This window comes from Carlito syrichta, unplaced genomic scaffold (assembly GCF_000164805.1).
Source record: "Carlito syrichta isolate Samal-C Ts95f unplaced genomic scaffold, Tarsius_syrichta-2.0.1 Scaffold91564, whole genome shotgun sequence".
Lineage (NCBI taxonomy): Eukaryota > Metazoa > Chordata > Mammalia > Primates > Tarsiidae > Carlito > Carlito syrichta.
The window spans coordinates 167,616-195,537 of record NW_007035660.1 but is presented as its reverse complement, the minus strand read 5'-3'; the positions used below and the strand labels follow the sequence as shown (position 1 = coordinate 195,537).

Below are 27,922 nucleotides of genomic sequence, written 5' to 3'. Positions count from 1 at the left end.
TGCAGTGAGCTCAAGTTCCCTGCAGGGCTGCTCTATTTTTCCTAAGCTGGTTACACCCATTTACCCAGACGTTCTCAGTACTTTCAACCTTCACCTACATGAGCCAGATCTGGTCTTTAAGTTCAGAACCATCTGGGAAAGGAGCTAGAGATAGGCCCTCTCTTGAGGCTCTTCTAAAAGTTGGGGTAGGGAGGACTTTAGATGAGAAGGAGGAGGGAATAGTGACTTTGGTGATGGTAATGGCCAGTTCGTATCATCTCTATCTCAAGACCCAACTAGTCCAACCATTCGTGCAGGCTCTGACTGAGGTCATAACTGTAACTGGGAAAAAGAGCGGCTCTTTGACCTGACCTGAAGAAAAACCCAGAAAGAGACAAGGAAGCCCAGATTCAGCTCAGACACTATCCCTTACCTTACTGCCCTGCTGTTACCCACCCACCCCCAAACCCTGCCAAGGTGTTTTAAAAACGTTTATGACCTCGAATTTTTCAGGCATACACTGTGACGGGGTTATCAAAAACCCTGCACACATTAAACAAAACCCCAAACTCCTTTCCAAGCCTGCAGAACAACTTATTCCACCTGGCAGTTGCAAGGGAGGGAGAAGGCAAAACATTCTTTTTTAGAGTTGTATTTTTCTTTTCCTGCCTTGCAGGCTTAAGCCAAAAAGCATAACAGTCCACGGGTGGGAAGCCAGCTCAGTGTCTGGGAAGACAAGTGGCTCAGTGGGTGTCCAGCAATGATCATAGGCGTGGGGAGATCAGAAGGTGGGCGGGCACAGGGCCTGTACTAGTCCATGGCTGCGGTGCCCCTGCACTGCACTACAGAAGACAGTTGACAATGTCATTGCCCTTCCCTCTCACTTTTTCTCTCTTCCTCTGTTTTCTGGCAAGGACTAACATGAGTCTTTTCACCTTGGGGCTGTGTAGGTCATCTGGAGACGACCCTCTGGCAAACTCTCCCTTCCCAAGCAGGAAGACGTGCCCATCGTCTATGTGGGCAGCTTCCGAGGTGTACAGAAGCCTGCTGGGCCCTCTGTCTCCCCTGACAGCAACTCCCGCTGCTCCCCTCCTGCTTACACCATGGTCGGCCTGCACAACCTCGAAGCCCGGGGGGAGAGGAACATCACCTTTCATCCAGTGAGCTTCCCGGACGAGAAGGTTGGGCGCGAAGATAAACCCTCATTTCCCCACCCAGTGCTGCCCTCTGCCCAGGAGAGTTTCCGCCAGAAACTGGCTGCTCTTGCTGGGGCAACATCTGGCTGCCACCAGGGCCCTGGGCCCTTAAGAGAGTCCTTGCCCTCGGAGGATGACAGTGATCAAAGGTGCTCACCCTCGGGAGACAGTGAAGGTGGAGAATACTGCTCCATCCTGGACTGTTGTCCCGAGAGCACTGTCACCAAGGATCAGACTGAAGGCTCCCGGGGCAGGCGTGGCACAGGGGACTGCTCGCCAACGTGCTGGGAGCAGCGGACATGTGCGGGGCCCACTGAGGAGGAGAAGCAGGCTCCGAGCTTCCCCAGGGAGTGCTGTAGCCAGGGCACCACTGCCAACCTGCCCCGCCTGGGCCCCAAGAAGCCATCCCTCACCTCAGATGCTGCCACTTCTTCCGATGGCCTCTCCTGTGGCAGTGGCAGCAGCGGGGCCAGCAGCCCTTTTGCCCCCCACCTTGAAAGCGATTATTGCTCCCTCATGAAGGAACCTCTGCCAGGGAAGGAGCAGGACCCTGGCTGCCACGGGGTGACCTCTAGCAAGTGTCTTGGGCTGACTGGAGAGTCCCAGTCCCAGGCCCACCCCAAGGAGCCTGCACAGCCTGAACCCATCTATGCTGAGAGCACCAAGAGGAAGAAGGCAGTTCCAGCGCCCTCTAGGCCACAGGCCAAGGCAGAACAGGGAGCAGCTGCCCAGGGCAAGGGTCAGGTCTGGACAAGTAAGCCCTGGGCTCTGAAAACAGCATCTGGCTGGAGCCAGGACAGCCCAGACCCAGCTCTCCAGGTGGCAGCCACCATCACCGTCATGGCAGCCCACCCAGAAGAGGACCATCGGACCATCTACCTGAGCAGCCCTGACTCTGCAGTGGGGGTGCAGTGGCCACGCGGACCTGTGAGCCAGGACCCTGAAGCAGGCCAAGAGGAAACTTCGACTGGGCAAGTGTTGAGCTCCAGGAACAGCCATGCTCACCATGCAATCGAGAACACACCCAAGGGGAAGCCCGCCATTCCTCCTAAACTGTCCAAAAGTAGCCCCGGAGGGTCCCCGGTATCACCATCCGCCTTTCCATTGACTGATCTTAGTGAGGGGAGCTCTGGCGGTGGCAGTGGCAGTGGGCTCCCACCTGCATCCAGGGGCCCCACTGACCCTGTTTCTTCTTGCCGGACCAATGGTATCACTGCTAGCGACCCTGCCCGGTGTCCCCCACCTGCTGCCACCTCCTCAGCCTCAGACCAGAGGCGGCCCAGGTTCCAGACCAGCACCTGGAGTCGTCAGTGCCGGATCGAGGAAGAGGAGGAGGTAGAGCAGGAATTGCTGAGTCAAAGCTGGGGAAGAGAGATGAAAAATGGCCCCACAGATCATTCAAACTCCACGACCTGGCACCGCCTCCACTACCCTGCAGAGGGCTCCTCTGGGCAAAACAGTAAAGTCGGGACTGGCATGAGCAAATCGGCCTCTTTTGCTTTTGAGTTCCCCAAGGACAGAAGTAGAATTGAGACATTCTCACCTCCTCCCCCACCTCCAAAGTCAAGGTGAGTACCATTGTCTGTGTGTGACCCTCTGCAGGAAAAGGGCTCTTCCAGAAACCTTTGCCTTGGCTGCCTCTCCTTCAGGCCCAGGCTTCTAGGCCTGCACTCCAAGTTCCAGTGTCTGCCTAAAGTCCTTTGTGTCTTTATGTCAATTTCTGAGCATTCCAGTATATCCCTTAGAGAGCAGGCGTTGTCCTCAGCAAACAAACCTACATTCAGGGACCTGCTTGGGACTGGCTATTTGGAATGAATCTTTCCAAGAAGCACTGCCAAATTGACACCCTTTTCTCGTGCCCATATTTTTATAATCTGGCACTCTTTTTTGCCCCCATCTCTCTGAAGTGTCTTCAGCAGGCTTTTCCAAGGAAACCTTGGATTTTTTTCATTTATTTAAACAGGCAAAAGAGGACTAAGGGATGTTTTGCTATGGGATTTGGGGAGGCAAAGAAGGGAGGGGAAAAGAGGTAGTGCCAAATGTGTGCTCAATAAAATGCTACCATGATGATGATTAGGCCTTGGGCCAAAAGCAAAAAAGAGGAAGTTTTTACATGGTTAGGAACGCTTAGATGTGGGTTTTTAAAAGGGGAAAAAAAGTAGTTTCTTGTTAGCGTGTTGAAACTCACAGCTTTCTCCATTGCTTCACTGCTATCTCCTGCCAGTTTAAAGTATCTTTCAAAGGCTCAGGAAAAATAAATGCCTTTTTTAAGCCATTGAGCTGTGCGTGGGATTAAAATTCTGGAAAAAAATTTCTCTCAATTAGAGCGAAACTCATTCCTATTAGGGAAAGGAGAAACCTGCTGTTTTTCAAAAAATGACAGCCTTTCCAAACAGACTTTCTCTAGTCGTGTCATTTCCAGTGGTTCTATTTCTGTGGATGGGCCTTGAGGTTGATGTCCGAGTCAGGGGAATTGACCACAGAGAGAAGCAGCCGGAACACCTGACTTTGAACATCAAGGCTTCTCGGGCTGCAGTGTGATCTAACTCAGGCTTGTTCTCATGACCACTGTTTTGTTCTGTCATTGCAATGACTGCCCACCATGTGGATTAGACACTTTCCAGATCTTCAGGTGACTGCAGACTCTCTTTGGCTCTCTCAGTGTTAACTCCTTGAATGAATGAGGGATTGAGCAGCTAAGATGAGCTCCCATTTAGATGGCACTCACTGTGGGCCAGGCATGGATTTAAGGGCTTTAGACATATCAGTTCATTTAATCCTCAGAACAGCCCTGGGAGGTAGGAATTACCAGCCTCAAATGGCAGATGACAAAACAGCTGTACCTGGAGTTCAGGTCCTAAGCATGTGCTGAACCCGTAGAACATTAATGGGAATTGAGCCAGGCATGAGAATAAAATATCCCCATCATACCTGTCTGTCTTAGTTTTGGGTAGATTAGTGGAAGGCACAGGCTTTGGGGCTCGAAGACTAAGTTCCTGTTCGATCCCTCTCACAGCCTGTGACCTTAAGCAAGTCACTTGCTGTGATGGTCTCCACAGTCTCTTCTCTAAAATGGGATGATAATACTTTGATAACATCCTAGTCCTGAAAGACTCTGATGAGGTGAACAACAGAATCCAATGCAGAGGTTGGTTATGATGTAGGCAAAAGCCACCAAACTGTTGATGGTGGCAGTGACACCCACACCCTGTGGGAACTGGCATGGTCCAATCCCAGGAACAACACTTGAGCCTTGGTAAAGTAACTAAAACTTACTTTTGTAAGAATCACAGGGCTTGGAGAGACCCCAGTAATCACAGCAACGTGACTCAGGTAGTTCTTTAATTAGCATCTGGATATGATCAGAGTTTTTTGGTGTAGTTTGCTATGATAAAGCCTTTAGATTATATATAGCTCAAGCCAGGTGGAAATCTTAGAGGTTCTACATTTCAGCTCTTAAAAAACAAGCCAGAAAGACAAAAGTTCTTATTTTTAGGACTTTTGGGAGAAAAATCTGTGAAATAAAATTGGGGAAACACAGAAAAAATTAAAGAGCATCTCCTACTATTTAAAAATACATCAAATTCTAGTACATATTTTCATTTGGGGAAGCATTTTCATTTTTCAAGTGTAACTGACATTATCTTTTGAATCTCCCCTGTGAGGAGTTAAGAGGGCAGACTTGGGACCATATGCTGACTTTTGATTCTGGAACTCAGTTTCTACTCTGGGGAGGGTGCCAGGAACCCCAGAGTCTTCAAACCTAGCAGGTCAGGGTGTTGGCAAGTCGGTGTGTTAGTGAGAGTACAACCCACAGCTGATCCAGTACCAGTTCCAGTTCACACTGCTAGCTATGGTAGGCTGATGTCTGTTTTCTAAAATGGAAAAATGTGGAAGAACTTCAAGCAACATATAAGGCCAACTTGATTTCTTCACATGGACCCTGTTTCCATGAATCAGCTTCATTATGTGTGTTATGTATGCTTAGAACTCTAGAGAAAGGAGTTGCTTCATGCAGAGCAGTGACCCTTTCCACTTGCATGGTGTGGCAAGAGAGATGGATCCATCTGCTTTCTTGGGCCATTATGGAAGAGCAAAGAATGCTTTTCTTATGTGCCTGTTGCCCTGTTTATTGTCCTGTTTTGTAAAACTGACTCTGACCTAGAGGGAAAAAAAAATATATATAAAGAATGCCTTGACTTTCCTGTGGTCCTGTTTTGAATGTTTGGCAGGTATTTACCTGTCTGCTTGCGATATTGTCCTCTGTAAACTCCCATTCATGTTTCTGATAAATTCCTTGCTGTAATGTCATGTAGGACAAAGGTTCTTGATGCCGAACAGTCCTTCTTTGGAGGAGTTCATGGTTATGCCCATCTCTTCTCCTGGGCAGGTAGGGCAGGATCTGGATCCTTTTAAACCTGTTCCTTCCAAGACAATCTCCTACCCTACTTAAAATGATGGACCCTTCAGAGTCTGTGGATCACCCTAACTTAGGGCAGAGTTATAAGATGAGTATCAACAAGTATTGCTGGTTAAGAAACAAAAACCCTGTAGGAAAGATGCGTGGACTCTTAGTTTAAATGTCATGGTCAAGACTTAAGGCAGTTTAATGACAGCAGTAGTGTTGTGGGGAAAAAAAGATGCAAGAGAACCAGATTTCTTTCTGATTTTATTTTTTTGCAGCTACAATCCTGGTTTTACATGACTCATGGGTTTTGAGTGACAAGCTCAGTTGAAAGAGAATTGTCTGGTTAGTTCAGACAAGCATTTCACAAAGAAACCTTGAATTTGGAGGCGAGGCCTGAACACAGTAGGATTGACGATGAAGCATGAATAAGAAATAAGATAGGATTATGTGGTTTCAGTGTCCAGATGGTCTGGCCCAAGTGAGACTAATCAAAAAAAAAGTTTCCCCCAAAGAGATGTTTTTGTTTTAAATTTACCACTCATGCCGATTTTAATTTTAACCTACTACATACTAAATTCTCCCTTTCCTCTGTGAGCATGCTGGAGAGCAGAGGTTAAATCTGTCCTCGAGCTTTTTGCTCACTCTTAATTCCCTTCCCGTGTTGCTTCTCGCAGACAGGCGGTGACAGTGTTGTAAAAAGAGTTTGTGTCCATCCACAGAAGTGGCCACTTAGCCAACCAGAGGACTCAAAACAACTTCATTACATGGTCTCTCCTGTAACAGGGTCTCTCAGCATGAGCCCCAGGGATGGGCACAGAACAAGTGAAGCAGGTATTTGTCTCTAGACTCTACATCCAATCTGATTAGAGTTCCCGACACTTTCTTCTGGAGATGCTTTCTACTATAGTGGATTCTAGTGAGGTGGGAACAGTTTACTAAGAAATCCCACAGATGCATAGGCCTTTTCTGTGTGGCATTTTGAAAAATCACGGTTTGTGTTAGGAAGCACTGTATATAGAGAACCTTCTCTGCAGATGGTTAGCCTTTTTGACAAAAGTTAAATAAGGGTGAGTTGGTCAGGGGAGAGTGAATACTGGGCATGCTTCAGTGGGGGAAATTACCCTCCCCTACCCCACCACCATACACACACATACACAGAGTTTGGCACAGAACAAAACACATGTATCAACAATACAGCTTATATTCTGTCCCATGCCAGGGGAGAATTAATTGGCCTCTTCCCATGAGTTTGTGAACCTGAAAACATAGGGCATCTGATGATGCTGTAAACAGGGACTACTTAAATGGGTTTCTAGCTTTCTGTTCCACAATTAAAAAAAAAAAAAAATCACTGACAGTAGTGTATATGAGACAGTTAAAAACTCCTCTCTAATTTTGAGCATTTATCCTTGATTAAGTCTAGCAATAAGTTAGTCTTTCTTCAGTTTATTAGATGTCTACGAATTGCCTACTTTTTATTAGGCTCTGTGGAAGGTGCTAAAAAAAGCCAGTGACTGAAGTTCTGTTCCTTAAGAATTCTGTAGAGTTGTTATGAATGAAAATCAGATGTGCGATGTGACCACCAAAGACTCGCCTCCTGCTTTGATTTTCTTTGATGAGACTGGTTCCCATAGGATCTGGATTTTCATCACATTCCATGTTGTGTTCAGTAACACAGGGGTAAACTCAACTCCATGTCTGGGCATATAGTCCTCTCCTTTATCTGTATTTTGACCTGATTCAAGAAAGGCATTAGTACAGGCTTGTAAATAACCTTTAAAAAAAAAATAGGCCAGATGCTCTTTGAAGGTAAAGAGCATGCTTAGCCATCTGTGGTCCCTTAATGTCCATCTTAGTGCCTAACACATAGTAGATACCCAAGAAATATTTGTTAAATGGACAGTTGTAGGCAGAGACCATACCTGGTTTTTTCATTTTCCAGAAAAGTACCTAATTCCATGCTTTGCACATATTAGGTGCTCAAGAAATGTTGGAGAAAGAAGCAGGTAACTTTGACTCCAGAGTGTTCTTCTGAAACTAGATCTCCAGGTTGCTTCTGTTTAGGCAGTTAACACAATGTAGCTTGCATTGCATTAAAATAGGTCCACGTTTGCATCTTCTCAAGAAATAGTAAACTTCCGGGAGTGTGAGGATCATGTCTTATACATTCTTCCTCGACTTTTCCACAGCATATTTTAGCACAGCTCCTGATACATAGTAGGTATTCAGTGAAGAATTAAAAGGAAAAAAACAAAACAAAACAAAAAACCAGCATGAACTACAGATTAAGGCAGTTCTTGGTCTGATTTTCACTGGACACCTGTTGTAATTCTTCAGATATCCTTGCACAATAGAACATTGTCACCTTAAGAAGCTGAGGTTAATCATTATTAATGCTTCAAGGTGGGCAAACACCATATGGGCACAGTGCATCCTTTCATGGATTAATTACTCTCCAATGATTGTATATTTCACTCTTGCTACTGGGCTCTATTACTTGCTTTTTCTTTCTTTTCTTTTTTAAGCTGAGCAGGTATGTAGAGCCAGCCCTCTCTTGCCACAAGAATGTTCCTTTCAGGTGGTTATAATCTAAACACTTTTTATTCCACCGGTAAGTTGCAAGGAATTGTAGGGTGTGGTTTTACTTCTCTGAGAACAGACTTTCCATGCTTTTTGAGGTGGGTTGGAAAACACAGGCTTGGGCTGTGTGATAAATTCCTCTTTGTCCCTCATGCAGTCAGGAGGACTTTGTTCCTAGAATGACCAGCCTGTGTTTGATCTGCACCATTGGTTGTGAAACTCACCAACTGGTGAGAATTTTTCTCTATTAGTCACCCAAGGAATTGTTTCGTTGTTGTTTTGGGATTGTTAATGTCCTCATTAAAGAACTTGCATGTCCTTATATCAGGGTTGATAGACCAACTACAAAGAACACTCAGTGTCTCTTTCTGCAGCTAATAAGTTGCAGATTTTAAAGATCAGAATCTTTATCCTCTGTGTTTAAATTGCTCATTATTTCTTTCTATTGACTTTTGGGCAGAGCCCTAAAAATGTTGGGCGTTAAGAGTGTTCATGCTGTTCCTATACAACTTTGTAAAACTCCCTGCTTCAATTAGCCTCTCTCCAATGTCCAGGAAGTCATATTCTCTGTATTTCTCTGACAGGGGTATTTATATAAACAACTGTTCTTTGTTGGATGACAAGGGGAACTTCCAGGTTGAAAGCTACTTTTGAAAAAATCCTTCACCTTTCACTCAGATATTTTGTCCACCAGTTAATTTTAGTATTTATCACTTTCAAATAATCCCCCCAGCTTGCTGGTAGTTTGGTTTTTAGCCATTTCATACCCGTGTATACACGTGGGTATATAACAACTTTTCCAAAGTTTACAATAGTTGGTGATGATATCACTGTGTGTTCCTGAGTTGTAGAAAGCCCTTCAGAATGACTCCTGTTTTTTGGGCTCTCCATATGGCAGTCAGAATTCATGGGGTTAACAAACAAAGACAAGACAAATTCTTGGACAAATACAGGAATAGTTGAGTTAAATTGACATATTTGTAAGCAATATGACTGTGAAAATTAGGATGAAAGGGAAGAAGAGTCTTTGGAACTTTAAAAATCAATCAGAGTTAGAGGGCATCACTTGAAATAATTCTTATAATAGGTGCAGGTCAAAAGGGAGGTAAGATTTTATGACTTTATGTTCTTGAACCATGAATGCAATTGGGTTGAATCCTCTATGCCAATTCTGATCAATGGGAGCAGTGGTCTGGAGCTCCGTTTGAAAGTTTACCATGCAGGAAAGCTTGCCGTGATCTATTAGTACTGTCTACAGGTTGTGCAGATGTGGAAATTCAGACACATGTGTCAGATTTTTACTGACTTCAGTCAAAAAAATCTAAAATTTAACATCTAAAGTGTAAAATTTCAGTGGTCAGTAACCATTTCTCATATTAATTTAAGGGTTTAAGAATTCTCATACTTGTGGGTGGTGAGGGGACTCTGGTCTGTCTAGCCTGGTGGCCCTAAGCTGAGTGTTTGGCAGATGATGGTCATCCTCTTTGAATACAACTTCCCATTCCAAGTTGGAATGCCAAGTATCTTGTTTCCTCTTAGTGATTATGAATATCCCATGAGTTTTAACCTTTTTGGAATTTTGTATTTCAATAAATAAAGTTACTATTCAGTTTATTACTCATTCTTTAAAGTATTATTTTTCTTCGTAGACCTTAAACTCACTTCTGCCATCCTTAAATTTTATTAAGCAAAGTATGATCACTTAGTCTTATCCTCTTTGGCTTATTGCATTCATTTTCAGTGTCCGAGATTGGGGCAGTGAGGTGGTAGATCCAGGAGCTGTGTTAGAATCTTTTGAAAGAATAGTGAAAATGGAAATTAAGTGATATAGTATAAATTTGAATTTGTGAAATGAAAACAAAACCATTGTCTTCATAATACATAGAAACAAAACCATTATTTTCAAACCTTCTTGACTGGTGATAAGATAGACCATCTTTTGTTTTTTTGTCTTGTTTTTTTTGAGTTGGAGTCTCACTCTGTCGCCCAGACTGGAGTGCAGTGGCCGCTCCTGGCCACCGCAGCCTCGCCTGCTGGTCTCCGGCGATCCTTCCGCCTCAGCCTTCCGAGTAGCCAGAATTACAGGCATGCGCTACCATGCCCGGCTGATTTTTTTATTTATTGTAGAGATGAGGTCTCGCTACCCAGGCTGGTCTCGAACCCATGGGCTCAGGCAATCCACTCACCTCAGCCTCCCAAAGGCGTGGGATTACAGGCTGAGCCACCAAGCCCGGCTCCGTCTTTTTTATTAAGATGCTTGATTAGGGACAGGGCATGTACCCTAGAAGAACATAAAAGAATACCAGGTCAGAGATATTTATTGATCTGTTATATTTACTTAGTAGCTCTCCTTCAAATCTCCCATAATGCCTTTTCTATATTCATGTCATCTCCAAAACTTCTAAAAGGGAAATTATCTGTACTGTGAATCCTAAACCCAGACGCTTTATCTCAATACTCTCAATGCTTGTCCATGTTTCCTACAAAAAGCAGAAACCTTAGGAAGACAACAAGTGCTTTGCATGTAGAATAGACCAGAACCTTACAGTTCAGGGTTTTAAACTTTCTTTATCTTGACATTCATTTGATCACTAAATATTGAGGACTTGGTATGATAGAGATATGACCACGTGAGGTTGAGAAAAACAGATTGCTTGTTAGATGATTTTGGCAAACTGTTTGACCATATGGGGATAAAAAAGTTAAAATCTTACCATATACCATACATGAAGGTGGGCTACAGGTGGCTTAATGATTCAAATCTAAAAGATGAAACCAAAAAACAAATTTAAAAACACTCACAGGATGTTTAAGACTCTAAAAGTGTGAATCACAAAGTCATCAATAGGTTTGACTTCATCAAATTAAAGATTTCTGTCGAACTAAGATGCCATAGGCAGTTAGTAGATGGGTGAGAAATTGAAGAAAGTGTATAAAAGACTTACACAGGATTAACATATAGACTATATAAGGTAGTCCTGTAAGTCAGCCAGAATAATATAGGAAAACTAGCAGTAAAATGGGCAAAAGACATAGATAGGCAGTTAAAAAAGGAAAAAAATCAACATGCATGACAATAATTTGAGCATCTACTTAACCTCATTAATAATCAGATATATGTGAAATTAAGGACCATCAGGTTGATGAAAATTACAAAGCCAGATAATATAACATTTTGGCAAAGATATAGGAAAATAGCTATTAGACAGCTATTTTATAAGTATAAGAATACATTATACTCCTACTATCTTCATTCCTGAGTATATACCTCAGAGAAATACAACTGCAGGTCAGTAAGGGGGCATATACAAGGAAGATCATCACATTGTTATTGTAGCAGGGAGTTGGAGCAAACTTAAGTATTCATCTCTAAAGAAGTATACAAGTAAAATGTCATGATTATGAAATGAACTACCTAATAGCAGGCAGAAACAATGAACTAGAAGTGTGTTCAGAAACATGGGTGAACCTTATACTGGTATTGAGTGAAATAGCAAACATAACAATATCTTTAGCATTATATAATTAATATAAGGTGACATAAATGGATACCTAAAGTAACACTTCTTTAACGAAAGGTGCATTCTTAACCTTTTGCATACTTTTCTTTAAAAACAGAAGCTTATGCATAAAATGTGTATATGTTACACACAACATAAAATTTATCTTAGCCATTTAAAAAAATTTATTTATTTATTATAAAGATGTGGGGTACAATTCAGGGTTAGGTATACAAACATTGATCATGCAGGTACCCTTGTTGATGAGGTATGCCCCTCCCTCCCCTAGCAGTTTCCCTCAACTCCCAGTCCCACCCCCGCTCCCCTGACAGTTTTCCACTACTGCCAATTGCTTTCTTATAGCATTATAATTGTTCAAGGTCACCGTATGAGTGAGAACATATGGAATTCAGTTCTTTGTTTCTGTGATAAATCACTGAGTATGATAGACTCCAAATCCATCCAATTTGCTGCAAAGTCCATATATTAGGTATGCAGTTCAGAGGTAAGTACATTCCCTTTGTTGTACAAGGAGGATCCCCCATAAAACAGAATTTATTTATAAAAAATTGCGTATTTATTCTTACATGTTTAAACTTCAGTCACCATCAAAGTGTTTGATGCAATACACCCATCAAAACTCTTTTTCCACTACTCAAAACAGTTTTTGAGCTTGTCAATGTTGATGCCTTTTAGTGCTGTTGTTTTTTGTTTCACCTCTTCCATGTGGCAAAACATTTCCCTTTGAGGACTTTTTTCATCTGGGGAAACAAAAAAAAGTTACTCGGGGAGAGACCGGCTGAATAGGGAGGGTGGGGCATTTTGGGTCAAAAACTGCTGAACACTCAGTGAAGTATGGGCAGGCATGCTCATAAATCACCCACTATGAGATGGGCAAACAAACTGAGATGGGCAAACAATTTTGATCTCCAAAGAAAATTCACTGAATCCAAACACAACCTCTCACAACAATACTAGCTGATAACACTGATGCCAATGGGTTCCTAGAACACTTAGTAGCAGGGGAAGCTTGTCTTTCAAGGAAACTGCCCTCTAAAAAATAATTCTGGGTATTTTGAGGTCCTCTTCATATAAGATTTCCCAAAATCTTTTCATCTCACAAAATTCAAATTCTGCACCCATTAGTTCCCTGTTTCCCCATCCCCCTAGCCTCTGACAACCACCTTTCTACTTTCTGCCTCTATAAATTTGACTACTCTAAGCATCTCATATAAATGGAGTAGTGGAGGAGTATTTGTCTTTTTGTCACTTGCTTATTTAATTTAGTGTAACATCCTCAAGTTTTGCCCACCTAATAGCATGTGTCAGAATTTCTTTTTCTTTAAAGGATGAGTAATATTCTATTGAACTAATTGTACTAATTGTACTATGAAATAGATGTATATTCGGTTTTTGTCCAACGTCCTGGCAAATGACTCCTAAAACCCTTGGAATCCCCAAAGTGATGTCTTTTTGTATGCTAATGAATTGACTGGTGGCTGGCAGTTCCTTGGTAGCTTCAGGGTGGGGGCCTCACAGTAAAGACCAAGACAGGATTAGGGGGTTAGGACTTTCAGCCCTACCCCTCTATTCTTGGGGAGGACGGGGTGTGGGAAGGGGAGGTGGGTGGGAATGGGAGGAGTGAGAAGGGCTGAAGATTAAGTTCATCACCTATGTCCAATGATTTAATTATTTGTGACTAGCCTGCCTGTGTAATGAAGCCTCTGTAAAAACCCAAAAGGACTGGGCTCGGGGTTCTTCTGTATAGCAGAACACATGGAGGTTTCTAGAAGGTGGTGCACCCAGGCAGGACTTGGATATGCCATGCCCCTGCCTACGTGCCTTATCCTATGTATTGCTTCCTCTGTATCCTTCATAATACCCTTTACAGTAAACTGGTAATGGAACTGTGTTTCTCTGAGTTCTGTGAGTCTTACAAACTAATTGAACCCAGTGACAGAGTCATGGGAACCCTGATTCATAGTAGATTGGTCAGAGGCATAAATTAAAAACCTAAGGGACTGGCATTGGAATGGGGGAGGGGTGGTCTTGTGGGACTGAACCCTCAATCTGTGGAATCTGATAACACCTCTCAGTAGATAGTGTCAGAATCTAATTGAGTTAGATCTAATTGAATCTAATTGAATAGATCCACCCAGCTGGATTTGCGCAGAAGTGATAACTTGGGTGGTGTGTGTATGGGAAAAACTAACATGTTCTGAGGTCATAGAAGTATTTTACATTGTGAGAGTATAGGATAAACTGAATTTGTTTTTCCAATATATTCACAGAATCATATTTTGTTTATTTACTCATCTGTCAATGGACACTTGGGTTGCTTCTACTTTTTGACTATTGTTTATGATGTTGTTATGAACATAGGTGTACAAATATCTCTCCAAGATCCTGCTTTCAGTTCTTTTGGGTGTCTACCCAGAAGTGAAATTGATGAATTCATTTGGTGATTCTATTTTTAATTTTTTGAGGAATTGCTATACTGTTTTCTACAGCAACTACATTGTTTTACCTTCCCACAAACAATGCACAAGGGTTCCAACTTTTTCATATCCTCTCCAACACTTGTTATTTTCTGTACTTGTTTTTTTGTACTAGGCATCCTAATGGGTATAAGGTGATATCTTACTGTGTTTTTTATTTCTTCTTTTTCTTCTTCTAAGAATTTTATAGTCTTAGGTTTAGGTCTTTGATCCATTTTTAGTTAATTTTTGTATATCATGTTAGGTAAGGATTCACCTTTATTCTTTTGCATGTGTCTATCTAGTTTTCCCAGCACCATTTTTTGAAAAGACTGTCCTTTCTACATTGAATGGTGTTGGCACCCTGTTGAAAATCATTTGACTATCTATGTGAGAGTTTATTTCTAGACTTCTTAGTCTTTTCCTTTGGTCTATATATCTTTCTTTATGCCAGTACCACACTGTTTTGACTACTATAGCTTATAACAAGTTTTGAAATCAGGAAGTGAAATCAGGAGCAAATGAAGTGAAATCAGGAATAGCCTTATTCACCTCTGTTCTTTTTCTAGATTATTTTGGCTCTTCATGATCTCTTGAGATTTCATATGAATTTTTGGATGGATTTTTCTATTTCTGCAAAAAATACTATTGGGATTTAGATATGGATTACCCTGAATCTGTAGATCACAATGAGTAATAGTATTGACATCTTAACAATAGTAAGTCTTCCAATTCATCTACACAAGACGTCTTTCTATGTATTTTATCTTCTTTGACTTAACACAATATCTTTTTTGAAGTACATTTTATTGTGCGTATTTGAGGTTTACAACATGATATTATGGATTACCTATAGAGATTGAATATCTCTTATTCAAAATGCTTGGAACCAGATGTGTTTCAGATTTCAGGTTTGGGAATATTTGCATATACATAATGAGATATCTTGGGCATGGGACCCAAGTCTAAACACTAAATTCATTTATGTTTCATGTACACTTTACATATATAACCTGAAGGTAATTTTATGCATTATTTTAAATAATTTTTTTGCATGAAAACAAAGTTTGTGTACATTGAACCATCAGAAAGCAAAGGTTGTCGGGCGTGGAATTTTCCACTTTTGGCATCATATCAGTGCTGAAAAAGTTTCAGATTTGAGAGCATTTTGGATTTCGAATTTTCAAATTAGGAGTGTTAAATCCATAAATAGTGAAATGATAACTATGGTGAAGCAGATTAATATGTCTAGTATTTTGTATAGTTATTTTTGTGCATGCGACAAGAACAGCTAAAATCTACTTATTTAATAAAAATTCCTAACCTAGTTATGTGAACACAGTTATGTCCTTATGTTATATATTAGCTCTCTAGACCTGTTCATGTTACACATCTGCTGCTTCGTTTCCTTTAACCTCCATCTCCTCGTTTCCTCTCCTCACCCCACTGTCGCTGTGATAAACACTGCTTTACTCTCTATCTTTGTATATTTGACTTCTCTTTTTTTGCATTTTACATATAAGTGAAATCATGCAATATTTTTCTTTCTATGTCTAGCTTATTCCACTTAGCATAACATCCTCCAAGTCCATTCATGTTGTGACAAATGGCAGGATCTCCTTTTTTTGGTCTGAATAATATTTCATTATAGATAGGTACAGAGAGAGAGAGAGAGACACCACATTTTATTTACCTGTTCTTCTGTCAATGGACACTTAGGTTGTTTCCATATCTTGGCTATTGTGAATAATGCTGAAATGAACACGAGAGTGCAGGTATCTTTACAAGGTAGTGATCTCATCTTTTTTGAATATATAACCAGAAGAGTGATTGCTTCATCATATGGTAGTTTTATTTTTAATTTCTTTAGGAACCTCTACTGTTTTTCACAATGGCTGTACCAATCTGCATTCCCTTTTCTCTAGCCAACATTTGTTATCTTTTGTCTTGATGATAGTCATCCTAATGGGTGTTAGGTAATCTCATAGTGGTTTTAATTTGCATGTCCCTGATGATTAGTGATACCAAACACCTTTTCATACATCTGTTGGCCATTTTTGTCTTTTGAGAAGTGTCTGTTCATGTCTTTTGCCTATTGTTAATAGGATTATTTGTTTTCAGCTGAGTTGTAAGTATTCTTTATAAATTTTGGATATTAACTACATATTAGATATGTGGATTGCAAATATTTTTTCCCAGGTCCTAGGTTACCTTTTCCTTTTATTGTTTCTTTTGCTGGGGAGAAGCTTTTTATTTTGATGTAGCTTTATTTATCTATTTTTGCTTTTGTAGGAGTTTTAGTGTGATATCCAAAAAATCATTGCCAAAGCCAATGATTAGGAGCTTTTCGCCTATTTTTTCTTCTAGAAGTTTCATGGCTTCGGGTCTTACATTTAAGAATTTTATTCATTTTGAGTTAATTTTTATGTATAGTGTAAGATAAGGGTCCAATTTCATTCCTTTGCATGTGGAAATCCAGTTTCCTGGCAACATTTAATAAAGAGACAATTCCTTTCCCATTTTTTTTTTTTTGATGCCATTGTCAAATATTAGTTGACCGTATATGTTTGGATACATTTCTGAACATTCTATTCGGTTTCATTAATCTGTTTCTGATTTGGTATCACTAGCATACTGTTTTCACTACTATTATTTTGTAATAAAATAATTTTGTTATTTTAAATCAGGAAGTTTGTCTTTTTCAGTATTTCTTTGGCTATTCTTTTCTTTTTTTATGATGCGTTTCCATATGACTTTTAAGATTTTTTTTCTATTTCTGTGAAGAATGCCATTGGAATTTTGAAAAGGATTGCATTGAATCCATATATTGCTTTGGGTGGTGTGGACATTTTAATAATGTTAATTCTTCTGATCCATGAACACAGATATCTTGAAATTTATTTATGTCTTCTTCAATTTCTTTTACCAGTATTTATAGTTTTCAGCATACACATCTTTCATCTTTTTTGTTATATCTATTCCTAATTATTTTTTTAATGCCATCCTCAATTGGATTGTTTTCTTGTTTTTTTGTTTTGTTTGTTTGTTTTTCCAGCAAAGTCATTATGCATGTATAGAAGTGCTACTGAGTTTTGTATATTGATTTTGCATTGTATCCTGCAGAATTACTGAATTCATTTCCGTTCTAACAGGTTTTTTTTTTTCTGGTAGAATTGTTGGAGTTTTCTACATACAGGATTGTGTCATCTGCACATAGAAATAATTTTACTTCTTCCTTTCCGATTTGAATGCCCTTTAATTCTTTTTCTTGTCTGATTGCTTGCTTATGCTAGTACCTCCAGTATTATGTTGAACACAAATGGTAAGAGTGCCTTACCCACTTTGTACCAGATCTTAATGGAGAAACTTTCAGTTTTTCCCTGTTGATTATGATGTTAACTGAGTTTTTTATAAATGACATTTATTATGTTGAGGAACTTTCTTTTTATACCCAAACTGTTAAAAGTTTTTATCGAGAAAGAAGGCTGAACTTTGTCAAATGCTTTTTCTATGTCAGTTGAGATGTGGTTTTTATCTTTCATTCTGTTAATGTGATGTATCACAATGATTAATTTGCATATTAAATCAGCCTTGCATGCCAGAAATAAATTCCACTTGGTCATGATGTATAATCGTTTGGATGTGTTGCTGAATTTGGTTTGTTGATATTTTATTGAAGAAAACATTAATATTCATCAGAGATATTGTTCTGTACTTTGATTTTTTTTGCAATGTATTTGACTTCAATATCAAGGTGATACTGGCCTTGTAAAATGTGTTTGGAAGTATTCCCTCTAATTCTATTTTTTGGATGAGTTTAAAGAGTATTAGTAATACTTCTTTGAATGTTTGGTGGAATTCAGCTGTGAAGCCATCTGGTCCTGGGGTTTTCTTTGTTGGAAGGTTTTTAATTACTTCTTTCATCTTCTTGTTATTGGTTGGTTCAAGCTTTTTATTTCTTCCTAATTCAATATTGATTTTAGAAATTTATCCATTTTCTCTGTATTATCCAATTTGTTGGCATATAATTGTTCATAATAGTTGCTTATGACCATTTTTATTTCTGAAGCATCTGTTCTAATATTTCCACTTATGTTACTGATTTTATTTCTTTGAGTTTTCTCTCGTTTTTCTTAATCTATCTGCTGGGGATGTTGATTTTGTTTATTTTTTCAACCAATTTTTTATTTTATTGATTTTTTTTCCTCCATGTCTTTTCTGTTCTTAATTTGATTTACTTCTTTCTTATCTTTACTAGTTTCTTCTCTCTGCTAGTTCTGGGTTTATTTGTTCTCCTTTTTCTAGCTCTTTAAGGTGTAATGTGAGGCTGTTATTTGGGATCTTTCTTCTTTTTTAAATAAAGTCATTTATTGCTATAAACTTCCCTCTTAGAACTGATTCTGCTGCATTCCATACATTTTGATATATTGTGTTTCCACTGTCATTTGTCTCAAGATATTTTAAAAATTTCCTTTTGGTTTCTTTCACCCATTGGTTGTTTAATCTCCACATATTTGCAAATTTTTCAAGATTCTTCAAGTTGTGTTCTGTTTTCGTATCACGTGGTTGGAAACAATAATAGATATGACTTAAATTTTCTTGCACTTGTTAAGACTTATTTTATGACCTAACATATTATCTATCCTGGAAAATGTTTCATGTGTGCTAGAAAAGAGTGTATATTCTGCTGCTGTTGGATAGAAAATTCTATATATGTCTGTTAGGTTCATTTAGTCTAAAGTGCAAGTCAAGTCCAGTATTTCCTTATTAATTTTGGGTCTGGTTGATCTATCCATTGTTGAAAGTAGAGTATTACAGTCCCCTACTCTTATCATATTGCTATCTATTTCTTCCTTTATGTTCATTAATATTTGCTTTATAATATATTTAGGTACTTTGATGTGGGATGCATATATATTTACAATTGTTATGTTTTCTTGGTAACTTTCCCACTTTACCATTAAAATAATGACCTCCTTTGTCTTTTATATGAGTTTTTAGCTTGAAGTCTATTTTATCTGATACAAGCATAGCCACCTCTGCTCTCTTTTGGTTACTATTTGTACCCATTTACTTTCAGCCTATGTGTGTTCTTAAAGTTAAAATGGATTTTATGTAAGCGGCCACAAAATATTTTTTCAAAGATAGATTCAAGATATACAACAAATATACAGATATACCAAATGTAGTGTGCATACCTAGAGGTCAGATTTTGGGACAGTAAAAAATTAGAATAGAAACAGGGATAAAGGGAAAAACGAATACTGCAGATCAATGTGAAAATGCATCATCAATTCGGTATATGATTATCTCACCTCTGTGTTCTTAAAGTAAGTACAGACAGGAAGAGAAACTGCAAATCATGGAGAGAGAGAGATAAACTTACTTGGAGAGAGGTGAGTATGGTGATTAAGAAGATGAATAAAAGTAATGATTTAGCTGCTTTGTGTTGTCAGGGAACCATGAGAGAGAGTATGAATTAACTTTGGTCTCAGTCTACATGTTTGTGGACTTTATTGGAGAAGTACTGGGCTTCCCAGTGCAGAAGGTGACGATGGCAGATGTTTGGGGTTATCCAGGCTGGGGAGGTTTCAGCAAGGCTGAAGACAGGGATACGGAGCTATTAAGGTACAGGTAAGAGAGTGTTGAAGAACTGACCTGAAAGCTTGAGGGGGACCTATGAGAGTTTCTAGTCTTTATTGGGCAACAGGCTGGCCCAGCATGAGAAATGAGCAAGTAGCTCATCCTAGCAGCTTTCTAAGCTAGGAGGGTAGAAATGAGTCTAGTACAAATACACACAGATATATTAAGTAAAATATTTTGGCTCAGATGCTGGGTCAACAAATGGACTTGAAATATTAGCCAACTCAAGAAATACAAGACTTGAGAATTCTGAAAGCAGGGTTGCCAAGACCAATAATCTGCAAACAAAAAAATTCTGGTCAGGCACAGGTGATCTTGGTGACTAGAGTTCAGCAGACATAGATCAGGAACAGAACTGCAATGACTCCCAAGTTGGCAACAACTCTCTACTGTTTTGGTTTAATCGGCCACCAGACATGTAACTGTGCTGGTGGATGAGGAGATGGTGTGAAATGTGAAGGGAGAAGCCTAGGAGGCTAAGGGTACTCATAGAAGATGCCGTTTTGCAGGGGCAGGGGAAAGCAGGCTGATGTAATAAAGGTTTTTTTCTTCCAAGTTTTCATATACTGAAAGCGAGGTGACAAAGCTAAAGCAACCTGATTAGCTGAGAGTATGTCAGCCCCTGGATCTGGGCTACACTATAAATTATCCTGCTCTTGAACACACAGATTCAGAATGAGGTCTGGTTGATGGAAAAACAACTCTTTCTGGTTATTTTGAATCATGTATGTTCTCAAAGCATCATCCTGTTCATCTTTCTTTGAGAATTTTTAAAAATTTATAGTAAAAATAGAGGCATCAAAGTAGGGTGAGTTTCTAGACCATCTGATGAGTTCTGTTTCTGTCTAGATAGCAAAAAGAGGCTGCTGAAGTCATCTGTCAATCTGTTCATCTATCTATCCATCCATCCATCCATCCACCCATCCTTCCATCCTTCCATCTATCCCTCCAGCCAGCCACCTTCAATTTATCAAGCACTTTCTATACACATGATATTGTTTTTATCACTTTATAAATATTAACTCATTGAATCTTTCTAATAGCCCCATGAGATGTGTATTGTTGTTATACACATTTTATAACTGGGAAGCTGAAACACAGAGAAGTTAAGTGTTTTTTCCTAAGGCACATAGCCAGTGGAGCCAGAACCCTCACCAACACTGGAGCCCCAGTGTTGATGCTCTTAACCACCACCTCACTGGTATTCCTAGGTGACTGAAATTTGTCAAGGGAGGTATTCAAATACTTGCATAGCTGTTCTTGCCAAAGGCTTCGGAGGACTCTGATACCACGTGCTGGCCTGAAGGCAGGGCAGCTGGTGGGAGGGACCCTTTTGTGGACTGCAGTCAGTTTCCATTTGTTCTACTTTTTCCCATCTCCTTATCCCATCTGCTCCTCTTGTGTGGTCAAATGTAAGAACTTCATCCTTGACTTTCCAGGTCATGAGTTGGAGACATGCTGTTCTTCGATATTGATGTTGGAGATGAAAGTGTAGTGGACTGAGTGATCGAGTCAAATCGCTGAGTCCTTCAACACTCTTTACCTTCCCTTCAACATCTCCATCTCCCTGTCTTCAGTCTCCCCACCTTAGATAACTCCAGTCATCTGCGATGCTCATTCATGTACCAGGCAGCCCAGTCCTTCTCTGGGAAAGTCCACAAGCGTGCAGGCTAGGGCCACGAATAAAAGACTTTGCTTTTCTGAGACCTGAATGATCACTCTTAAGAAACATTTGTATCTCTCGCTGGGTGTGGTGGCTCATACCTATAATCCAAGTACTTTGGGAGGTTGAGGTGGGAGGATTGCTTGAGACCAACCTAGGCAACATAGCAAGACTTCCCATCTCTACACAAAACCAAAAAATTAGCCAGGCATCGTGGCACATGGCTGTAGTCCCAGCTACATGGGAGTCTTAGGTGGAAGGATAACCTGAGCCCAGATTGAGGTGGCAATGATCCATGAGTGCCAATGCACTCCAGCCTGGGTGACAGAGTGAGCCCTGATTCAAAAAAAAAAGAAGAAGAAGAAGAAGAAAGGAATGTAAGAATTTTTGCCCTTTACTAAAACCAACTCATAATCCAAACCTGTGTGTGTGTGTGTGTGTGTGTGTGTTTCCCTATCTTTCAACGTGATTTGGGGCTTTATTCTTGTGTTTAAATTGTTTCTACTGAATATGAAGTTGAACCAAAGGGTTTTTAAACCTGTAGAGCCCCAGAAGAATCACTAGTGCATTAACTGCAAATGCAAATTAATAGGCCTGCAGCCCGGGGACCAGAGAGACCATCTGACCACAGATAAAACTGATTTCCTATATTTATACATGTTAATGAATCAGTGGGGAAAACATTTCCCCAGAGTAGACTGGCCCTGTCACTTCTTTTAGGTGACACTTAGGCACTTGCAAAATAACTTCCTTAGCATCTCACCAAAAAGCACCAAAGATAAAAATAATATTAATAAACCTTTCCAGTTTAGTTATTTTCCTTTCTCTTCCCATCTTCTGGGGGGAAAAATTAAAGACAACAAGATTCCTGCAAATCAGAATAATTTAGGACTGTTGTATTTTATAGATATGAGAGAGGTTCAGCTATTGAATGCAGTATTCTTGATAGTTATCAGTTGCTCTGTGTTCCTGCCTTTTGCAAGTTTTGCTTGGCAAGTCCAATTCTTTCTTAAAGGAAACATTTATTCTCCCAGATGCCACCGAGGCATTGAAACAGAAGCAGATAAACTTAATCAAGAAGTATTTAATAATTACTTCATGTTCCAGCACGTCCCGACTGTAACACAACTTCTCAAACCATTTACAATTTTGGGGTGGTAACAAGCCTATTTCCCATCAAGCAGTTTGGATAATCTGACCTGGATTATAATCAAATACTCAGGGATGCAATTCAGATTCAGTTCAGAGCTCCAGAGGGATGAGATGGGTCAGAGAAGACTGAAATAGTTTGGGAAGAATTTGTAGGTAAGTGAAACTGACACTGGATCTTGAGGATGGAAACGGTTTGAAGGGGAGGGGGGTGTATTTTCTCTGAGCCCCAGGTAGACAGATGAGAAGGAAAGCTTTAGTGCTTTCAGGACAATCAGAAGACAAAGACGAGTCTGCTTGGAACAGGAGGTTTGTGACGGAAGTAGTAGTATATTAACTGCAATGGTTATACTTTTTTTCCAAACTAGAAATGTAGGCATGTGTTCAGATGTGTAGATAGTGAGGGAAACTATTTGAAATTGAGATTGTCAAAGAAAATCTGAGATGTGTGTTTCTGTTACCATGGAGGACCATGGTGGCCAAGATAGAGAATCCTTACAAGAGAACCATGTAGGACTCTGCAGAGTCGGCTATTATTAAAATTTTAGAAAAAATTTGAACCAGGATGCTCCAGATCTTTTCTGAAGATGTGGATGGAGCTGTCTCTAGAGGATCCTGGTAGGTTACCTGAAGCACAGGAACTGTGCAACTCTGTTCACCATTGCATCCCCAACACCTGCCACGGTGCTTGGCACACAATCAGCAGTCAATATTTAATGCCAAATAACCTGGGAAAGGTATGCAGGATAGACAGGAAGGAGGATGCACTGAGAGTAATACAGGCATAAGAAAAGTTAAAAACAGTGTCTTCTTACTCACCAAGCAAACTGGAATTGTGTTAATGATTTGGACTTTGGAACCTGGCTAAATAGTAGAGAATAAATGGGAAGAAACTTAATGTGTTTTAGAGTGTTCTTGAACTGCTTCGGATTATGGAGCCCAGTAAGACAATTGGAGACTGAAAGCTGCAGGTCAGAGAGGCAGAGGCGTCCCTGTTTTCCTGTGCGTTTGCAGGAAGTGCATTTTATAGAAAAGTCAGAGAGGAAGTGAGGGGAAACGGAGAGCTCTAAGCTGGTGAATTCATAGCAGCACGATGAAGCATTCGGGCTGCCTCTGAAGCTGGCCCTTTACTACCCAAGGGCTACTCCACGGGACCCCAAAGTCACTGGCCCAGACTTTCACAGGCCCTGGGAGGCCACGCTGAGGAAGACAGCACCACAGGCTGGAGTCTAGGATGGTAAGAGCTTCTCTTTCTTTGACTGAGGCATTCTGAGTCTAAACTGCCTTTTTACTTCTTCTTAGTAATTGAAAGAATGTGCATAGAATGTTTTTTAACTTGGTCATACTTTCAGAACGCTCATTTTATTCTTTAAAACTTTGATTTAGATCTTCTCCTAATCATCACAAAACTTAGCAGTAAATTTGACCAATCCCCCAAGACTTACTGGTGTGAATGCATGCTGGGGTTTAGAGAGTGAGTCCAAAACTGCCACACCAGCGTTATTTGAGTTTTCAGATGTTCAGCACCAGAAGCAAGAAGAAGCTCTCAGCCAAATGTATGTGAACCAAACAAAAGTCAGGGCAATGAGAATGAAAACTGGCCCCAGTCACACTGTGAGTTGTGCTGTTGCCTGAAGATTCTAGCAGCCATGTGAAGTTTAAGGCAGGCTTGCTGCCGTACACTGGGGCCCGGCATCCACGTTCTGAAAGCTCTCACTCTGCAAGCTCTGGGGGTATTTTTAGATGAGGCTTGTTCCTACAAATGAGGAAGTCTGGCAGATGACTCTTCCGGCTAGATTCTTTTTTTCCAACTTTCCACCAACATAGTATGGTGACCACTCTGACAAGGCCTCTCTCTCTAAGGACAATGAGGGGAAAAGCCATTCTGAAAACACAAGGCAGCAGCTGCAGGGCTTAGTCTCTAAGGACGCTGTGCCACTGGCCCGTGCATCTTACCCTGCCCTGTTATGACTGAGTATAATCAACTGTGGGAGTCAGGAAAGGAAGTGTGAGCAAGCACAAGTCGTTTTTTATCAGATTACATGAGCAAAGACATCTGTGGAGATCTTACTCTCACAGTAGCTGATAAGAATGTTATTCACCAACTCAAGAGGAAAGACCAGAGGATGCGGTTTTTGCCCATTGAAGCCACTTCCTGAAATTCCATGACATCAGATTTCATTTTATAGATGATTTGCACTGGTTTTATGAAAGGCAAATCAAATTATCTTTAATGAGGGAAAAGTACCTTTTAAAAAATAAGTATGGTCTTGCTATGCATTGCTGAGCACACTCATATTGTTATTTGGCCTCACTTCTGACAGAACAATCCATTAGGGCTCAGCAAAGACACCTTTGCAATAGTAAGCCTTTTCCAGAGATTCTTAAAGAGGCTATTGCACACACAGACTGAAGACACAAAAACAACTTGATTGTAAAGTCTCTGCTTTGATGGCAAGCTTCCCTTTCATTTTAAAATTTGATGTGGTTTTGCTCATGCCCTAATTAAAGTGGCAATCGTCGAAGGATGCAGACTGCACAGGTTTCCAGGGTGGACACTTTTTGATGCAGTTTATATGAAAGAGTCGGCCGACCTGAGATCTTGCTATTAAGAAAAAGGGTCAAGTGTGTATTAGAAAGTGTGTTTCCTCCCCATTTACCAATGAGGATTCCAAATGCCAGTTGGGTTTTAGCTACTTGGTGGAAACCTAGACTTCTTGAGCTTTTCTAGTGGAGAAGCAGCAGTCATATCCTCAGAAACTATGAAAATTCCACTTGTGGCTTAAAGACTAAGATTTATTTAAGTCTGTTTTTGGAGGTTCCCACCTTCCCAACACTCATATGCACACACAATCACACACACATACATATATCCTGAAGACAATTTATCGTGTAATCACAGGGACAGACTGATTTTTCTTCATTCACTTGGTATGAGAATCTTCATATCAGTGACTTCTGCTTTATGGTGACTAGTACCAGAAGAATTAACTCCAACGTTTCAAAAGAGTAGTTGGGTCTGCAAAGCAACTCTTTCCAGCCACAAAGCCATTCTATGGTGGCCAGCCCTCACTGAGGATGCATATTCTATTGTGATACCTGATGGAGATCCCACCAGGTTATTCCATGTGTTCCTTGCCTCTCTGAGGCTCAACAGCATATCAGTAGAAGTGGCCATCCTTGGGCTCATTCAGGCCCTGGTGATTTGCTTTCCTTCTAGGAATGTTCACTTTCAGTGTATCAAATATTTCAGGTATGCAATGAAGTTCAAAGAAAAACTTAAATGACATGCAGGTATCCCTCTAAGACTTTTCAAATATTAACATTGTGACATTAGTTTTAGATTTTTAAAAAATTAAATATTGCTGCTACAGAGGAAGATGGCTCCCTATTCAATTCCCATTTCAATTTCCCATTGCTATCCAGAGCAATCACTCTCTGGTAATTGATATCATATATACTTTATTATGTAATCTATACTGTAAGTATAGTTATAGGTTTCTTTTCTTTTTTCTTTTTTTTTTTTGAGTCAGTGTCTCACTCTGTCACCCAGGCTGGAGTGCAGTGGCACACTGACAGTCACCGCAGCCTCGACCTGGTGGGCTCAGGTGATGCTTCTGTTTCAGCCTTCCAAGTAGTTGGAACCATAGAACCATAGAGGCATGTCACCACGCCCAGCTAATTTGTTTTATTTATTGTAGAGATGAGGTCTTGCCAAATTGCCCAGGCTGGTCTCGAACCTGTGCGCTCAGGCAATCCTCTCACCTCGGCCTCCCAAAGTTCTGGGATTATAGGCATGAACTACCACACCCAGCCAGTTATATGCTTCTAAACTATATGTAAATGGTTTCACACTGTACTTGAGCCTTTTGTAAACTACTTTTAGTACTCAGTATTTTAAGAATTTTTTTAATATTCATAAATTAAAATCCAGCTCATTTATTTTTGACTGTTATAAGGTATTTCATTATAGTACTATACCACAATTTATCCACTTCTTTGTTGATGGACAGTCGAACTGTTTACAGTTCTATTTTTGCTATTTGTAGTACTGTGAACACCCTACTCCATGTATGATAATTTCTCTAGATCTTCACTGTACAGTGTGGTTGCCACTAGTTTCAAGTGTGATTAGTCTGTGTTGCAATGTGCTATAAAGGTAAAATGCATACCAGAGTTTGAAGACTTAGAATTTTTTTAAAATGTAAAATACGTCATTAATATTTTTATACTGATTACAGGCTAAAATGATAAAATTTTAAATATATTATGTTAAATATAGTACTAAAACCAGTTTTACCTATTTCTTTTATATTTTTTATGTGGCTACTAGAAAATTTAGATTCCATATATGAGTTGTATTATATTTCTATTGGACAAGGCTGTTCAAGAACAGGAATAAGTAAACTATTACTCACAGGCTGGCCATTTTTTTGGTAAATAAAGTTTTATTGGAACACATGCCCATTCATTTACATATCTTCTATGGCTTCTTTCCTGCTACAGCAACAGAGTTGAGTAGTTGCAACAGAATCTTTATGGGCCATGAGCCTAAAATGTTTACCCTCTGACCCTTTAAGGAAAAGCTTATTGACCTCTATTCTAGAGCAGTGATTTTTAACGTTTTTTAAAATCATGACACACAATAGGAAATATATTTAATATGATAGGACACACACACACACTCATGCACACACCTGAAACAAGTTTTACAAAACAAAGTTTCACAAATTCTTACATTATATTTTCATATTTTCTGATTTGTTCTATTTTGTTAAAATAAACTGCTGGTCAATAAACTGCTGTGACCCACTAAAATGACTTAGACATTCATTTACTATTAGTGATTTGAATGACATTCCTCAAGGATATATACTCAAAAATGGAGTAACTGGGTTATAGAAATGTGCATATTTAACCTTACAAAATTCATCAAATTGTTACCGTGTGTGTGTGTGTGTGTGTGTGTGTGTGTGTGTGTGTGTATGTGTATGTGTCTACCAATCTACAGATAAACAGTGCAAGAGAGTTCCCATTTCTCCATATCCTTAACAATACCTGATATTACCATTCTGATCTTATGGGTGTGAAATTAAATCTTATTTTATTTATACTCTTGACTAAGTCCCTTAGACCACTCGGCCATCCTGACACCTTTACTCTTGACTATTAGTGAGTTTGATCATTTTCTCATTGTTGACTGGCCTTTCATGTTTCTTTTTTTGTGAGTATCTTGTTCCTTTTCAGTGCCCTTTTAAAAATAAGGTCATTTGTCTGTTTTTTGGACTTATAAGCACTCTTTTTATATTTTGGATACCATTACTTTA

The 27,922-nt window shown here is 39.9% G+C and overlaps 1 protein-coding gene across 1 annotated transcript in view; it reads left to right on the top strand.

Moving 5' to 3' along the window:
- PRAG1 (PEAK1 related kinase activating pseudokinase 1) overlaps nucleotides 1–27,922 on the top strand; it is a 54,615-nt gene that overhangs the window by 1,359 nt on the left and 25,334 nt on the right. The window contains exon 2 of the mRNA XM_021713045.1: nucleotides 930–2,743. Coding sequence (XP_021568720.1) covers nucleotides 930–2,743 — 1,814 coding nt within the window. The remainder of the gene's footprint in view (nucleotides 1–929; nucleotides 2,744–27,922) is intronic.